The sequence below is a fragment of the Cryptomeria japonica genome, chromosome 11 (assembly GCF_030272615.1).
Source record: "Cryptomeria japonica chromosome 11, Sugi_1.0, whole genome shotgun sequence".
In the NCBI taxonomy this organism is placed as follows: domain Eukaryota; kingdom Viridiplantae; phylum Streptophyta; class Pinopsida; order Cupressales; family Cupressaceae; genus Cryptomeria; species Cryptomeria japonica.
Genome location: NC_081415.1, coordinates 668,939,525 through 668,945,356, shown reverse-complemented (window position 1 = coordinate 668,945,356; position 5,832 = coordinate 668,939,525). Strand labels below are relative to the sequence as shown.

Genomic DNA, 5,832 nt, shown 5'->3' with positions numbered 1-5,832 from the left:
ATACTTCATGTTCTTTTTTAGTGTATTTCCATATTTAATGAATTTTCTACTAATTACATATTTTCTATCTTCTTTCAGGTTACCAACGGTCTGATGCACCAATTCACATGCCTCGGAATTTCCTTCTCTCTCGTTGCTCAAAAAAATAGGATTAATTTGGACAGTTTCACTCTTTTATTGTGAACAATAAAAACTCTTTTACAATTTCACCATGTATGATTGTACACTTCAAATTGCATAAAAAAACAACACCATATTAATTTCTTCTATATCGAGTTTATTTTCTTGTATGTTCCAACTCACTTTACTTTATATATCTTGCTTTTATCACCTTCAAATACCAGTCACATGGTGTTCCTGTTGGCTTCCCTGCTTTTGTCATGTGTTGCAATCTCATCAATATTTTATGTTCCTATGTCGCACATAGCCGTCCTATCAGCTTTCTGTTGCATGCAATTAAAAGCGTGCAACTGCTAGTAGATAAAATAATCAAGTTACGGGATTCATTTAAAATCTCAATCTCTCTCTTCGTATCTCGGACTGTGACATTACACATTTTTTGTTTAGGTCGACAAGCCTGTGACTATCAAAAAGGCAAGGTTAGCAAATTTAAATTATAGATACTACAAGAATATGCTTTGTATGATGCATGCTAGAGCACAAATATAACTGACCTTAACGTAGTAATATTGCAGGAGGAGGAAAGGAGGATTCGCAATCTGCCATGGACAGAAAAGTAAAAACTTTACAGTCCTTGGGCGCGTTGGGAATTGTGTTAGAAGCCTTCAAAATCATTCACTCTTAGGCTAAATTATTGGTTACCATCACTCTAATGTTAATTCTGCCATTTCATTTGGTAACAATGGCACACAGTTTGATGACATCGTTTCTTCTCGCTAAGATGATTATTTCCAAATAAATCACTAATGAGCGGAGGCTACCCATCATGCAATTGACGGAGCTTTTAGTGCTAGAAGTTATCTACGCTGATTTCTATTATGGGGCGTTGATGCCATCCATGGCGGCAGTGGGGTACACAGTGGCTAGCTTTTACAAAGAAAAACACAAACCCTCCTTCGCAGGGGTTATAAGACTCTTCTCTGCAGCGTGGAAACGCATGATAATAACTTTCCTCTGGTATTTCATCTTTGATTTCATGATTTTTTATAACTTTTGGAATTGCTCTGTGTTTACTAGTTTTGGGTTTCTTAGAGTTGGGTGAGTTGGGTACTTCGTATTCGATACTCTTTTATGCTACCTTCATAGTTGTGTGCATGGTATTATTGTTAGAAGACGTTAATTTCCTATGCAGATAAATAAAATTAAATTTAGTGATTTCTTTATTTTCCAAAAAGTCAGTTTTTCTATCCTCCAGGCATGCACAGCTTCAAAAGTCAGTTTTTCTATCTTCCACGCATGCACAGCTTCTACCGTAAAACTAGTAGATAGATATTCTAGAAAGATTTCAAATCTTCTATAAATAAAAGAATGATTGTAATCGATTTATGTATTATTAATATAAAAGTCTGATTTTATCTCTTTGCAGTAGCAATATGTTTTTTGTGCTGTAGCATGGATATATTGTTTTGTTTTCTGTTTCTATTCTGATCTCTTCCTTCAAACTGGTATCAGAGCTAAAGTTAAAAGTTTTTTGCAGATCTAAATTATTTTTTTGGTGCAGAATTTTATGATAGAAAAAGGAGATTGCTATAGCAAGTCATGACAACAAATAATACTCAAATTCAGCCTCAAATTCTAATCTTCAAACTTTCTCCTTTCTCTCTTCTATTAATAATTAATAATCTCAGCTTCTATTATTCCTAAATTTTCTCTTCCTCCCATTATTCCTCGTGAGCGTGTACACGAAAATGGTGTGGCAAATGGCGATTATGGTGTGTATTCTGGAAAAGCGATATTATGGGTTGGAAGGCATGAAGAAGAACCACCTTCTCATGGAGGGAAAGAGCATTGTAGCGTTGGTGCTTGCCATATCTAACTCGGGAATTTCTAGTCTGTTATGTTTTACAGCGGCGAAGGGAAATGTGTACATTGTGAGATTAGGGTCAAAGTTAGTGTATGGAATAGGCTCCATGGTGATGGCGTGTGCGGTTGCTTTGATGGGACTGTTAACACAGAGCGTGCTTTACTTTGTATGCAAATCTTACAACGGCGAAGCATAGAGAAATTGCGTTTCTTGCAGGGTTGCATTGGGAAATATCAGTGTGATAACAACAGGGACATGGAAAGTTTGGTGGGTTTAGAAAGAATAAGAAAAACATTACCAGGTTGCACACCTTCTTAATTATTTTTTTAACACCTTTGGGAATGCTATTAGAATCTATAGATTAAATATTCTTATTTATTATTACAAAGAAATCAAGAGAGTTAATGGAAGACGAAGTTGCATGGTTAAAATGTGTCAAAACAATGATCCTTCAAACTACATTGTTGTTGTTTAATTATTTTGTAATAATTTATTGTGGAAAATTATAAAAGTATCTAGAAAATCATGGTTGGTGGAAAGTGTAGAACATAACTCAATTCTTATGAAGATATTTGCAAATATATTATATTGTGGTACATTTATAAAGAGTAAGGCATCGTTTTTTTCCCTGAAATCATTAATTGGTTTCAATCAATCCATCTCTATAATTTACATTCCTTTGGAACAACACAAATATGTTGGTTAGAGGTATTCATTTTGAAGTGTTGGGGAAAGTACTAGAGTGCATGATTAAAATATGATGGAAGAAAATATAGAAGGTAGAGGAAATCCAATGATACCACAACACCAAAAACTTCATCAAAGATGGTGAGTAGGTCATGAATTATTAGAATGGCTATATAAATGGGAACCTTTTTCATACCATTTGTACGTGATAAGTAAATTACTAATTAAATACTTTAATCTCAAGGGTCTTCAGCTGCCCTTGTGCCCTGTCACTTGGTAAACTATCCTCTTCCTTTAGTTGTCCCCGATTCTCAACTTCTCCCTTCAATTGTTCCATATTCTCAATCTTTGTTGGGACATGCCTCTCCTACTAGGCTTGATTCTTGTTAGGGGAGAGTTTCTTTCCTCTCTTTTGATGTGTCCTACCCTACTCATTATCATATTGTGCATAGATTGCTTCTATAAACAAAGTTGAATTCAACAAACAATATATTAAATCTATAATTGTGAATATAATTTTTCACAATTTAATTTTGAAAGAAAACAAATAGAATCATAATAAATTCTATTAAAAAAATTAGCTTTTAATTTTAAAATAAATAAAAAATTAAATACATTTAAACAATTCACAACTAAATTCTTTCTCCATCTTTAATATCTTAAAAAATATATATTCATGTTTATATTTAATATTGAAACGGATATTAAAATTTAAACATTTAACTTACATACCATGTTTAAATGTGACTATATTTTGATCAATTTAATGGACGCCACCTGGTCTGTCCGGAATTGTAATCTATTTCGGTTTCTTTCCAAGCTTCTTCCAAAAGATCATTGTCTATCATTTTAAATTAGTCATATCTTTGAACCATATGTTACGAGGTGAGAATTAAATATGGTCATAAAACCCTCGTAATTCTCAGGTTTCGACGATGAAATAAATTGTTTAAATATCACAATTGATAAACAGATTTATAAAGTTACGTGATTTTGTCTGCACCTTCTCTCCTTTGCACCTTCTCTCCTTAATTGAAAATGCTACAAATCTTTTTAGATCCCAATAAAGAGGTTTAATTGTAAAGTTGCATGTGTTTGTCTGCACCTTCTCTCCTTCATTGAAAAAGTTACAAAGCTTTTTAGATCCCAATAAAGAAGTTTATAACATTCTAAGTATATATTCTATAAATATATCTACAAATGATCTTTGCAATCTACAGAGACGAAGAATTTAAAGGTAGCAATTTTGCAGAAGAAAACGAGGAGAGAAGGCTTTGCAATCGACCATGGATACGAAGGTGAAAAGCTTAAAGCTACTGCGATCCTATAATGTTATAGGAGAGGCCTTCAAAATCATTCACTCTCAAGCCAAATTATTTGGGATCATCGCTCTAGCGTTGATTCCCATTTCCGTTTTTATAACACTGTGTACAACCTTCAATTGAACAGCTTCTTGAGGCTGTGCTTTTTTCCCTGGAATCACCTGAGTTGTTTATTTCGTTTATCTGTGAATTGATGGAGATATCAGTGACGCAACTTGTGTTGTTATTGCCCTCCATAGCAGCAGCTGTGTACACTGTGGCTGCTCTTTACAAGGGGAAGCAGGAAAACTCTTTCGCAGCGGTTATAATGCCCTTTCCCACAGTGTGGAAACACATGCTGATACCTTGGCTGTGGTATTTTATCATCAACTTCGCGATTACAGTGACTTTTGCTTTTATTGTGTGGTTGGCCTTAATTACACCGTATTGGATAGCGTTTTACGTTGCCGTAGCAATTGTTCCTATGGTGTTGGAGGGCGTGAGAATATATGTGGAAATGGTGTGGCAGGTGACGACTGTGGTTAGTGTTATGGAGGAGGGATGTTATGGTTTGGAGAGCATAAAGAAGAGCCACCGTCTCATTCATGGAAAGCGCATCACAGCTTGGGCGCTCACCGGAGTTTACATTGAAAATGCTCGATTTTTTAATTTTGTAGCATTTGTAGGGAATTCTTATTTTTTGGGATTAGGGGCCAAGATGTTGTGTGGAACAGCATACGTGGTGTTGGCTTATGTCATTATTTTGATGTGGGCGGTAACGCAGAGCGTGTTCTACTTTGTGTGCAAATCTCACCACAGGAAGAGCGTAGATGATGGGCTCTCTTTGGAGGACTACCCTAAAAAGACCAACAATAACAATGGATCGCTGAAATTGGAGCCTTAGTATAACAAGGGCCCGTAGAATTGCCATACAAATTAGCTATTTTCGCTTAGGTGCTGTGCAGTTCAAAATTAAAATTATTACGGCCTTTGGTTTCGCTACAGAAGTGTGGCTACAAGATTATAAATTAACTGTTATTTTTTTTGGTATAGAAGTTAGCTTTAAGCTCATAGATAGAATCAGTAGGAAAATGTTTATCTTAAACCTGAAATAAATTGATTTGATGACGTGCCCAAAATTTAGTGGGTTGCTTAATTTGTTTGATCATACAATGACTTCCAGATATAACTATCAAATTGATTCGAATTAAAAAAATAAAAAATAATGGTTTAGGAAAATTTGGTTGTTTTCAAATGTCATATAATTAACAATTCAAAGTTAATTTTGATCAATATAAATAACATAAATATTTATTATTTTTATCATGAATATGGTGTGAAATTTCTATGATTCAAAATAATGATCATATCAAATGTCTCATTGAATCCATTTGCATATGTTATAGTTTAGTTTTAGTAAGAAAATGTTAACATCTACAACATCTTATTAGATTAGCCAAGGGATAAGGTATAGGGTGAAGGGAGGAGGTGGGTGTGGTTATTTTCTTGATAGAAGCTTTGACATATGCTATTGTACCTCCACAAACACTATAGAATAAGAGAATACTTAACCCAATTAATGTAACTTCTTTTAATGTAAAAAAAAAAAAAAAAGTGTATGCAGCCTAAGATACATAAAATTTCATCCACAAATGGTAATAGCAATTCACTTTATACACACTTTCAACAACAACTGAGCATAATCCTTATAATCAACCTCTTCCATCATACTACTGTAACAACTGGTGTACACACCTCTTGTCTGATTTTGAACTTTGTAATCACACACTATTTCAACAAAGGTAAAATCATGAGACAAATCACAATAGAGGCCTTCCCACAAGCTGCAATACACTTCAC

General features: G+C 34.2%; 1 protein-coding gene across 1 annotated transcript; it reads left to right on the top strand.

Annotated features, from left to right (window-relative positions):
- The first annotated feature begins 3,957 nt into the window (after positions 1-3,957).
- On the top strand, positions 3,958-4,876 carry LOC131079009 (uncharacterized). Its single transcript, XM_058016875.1, has 2 exons — positions 3,958-4,099; positions 4,200-4,876. Exons 1-2 carry the CDS (start codon positions 3,958-3,960, stop codon positions 4,874-4,876), a joined length of 819 nt encoding a protein of 272 aa, XP_057872858.1.
- Positions 4,877-5,832: the final 956 nt, after the last annotated feature.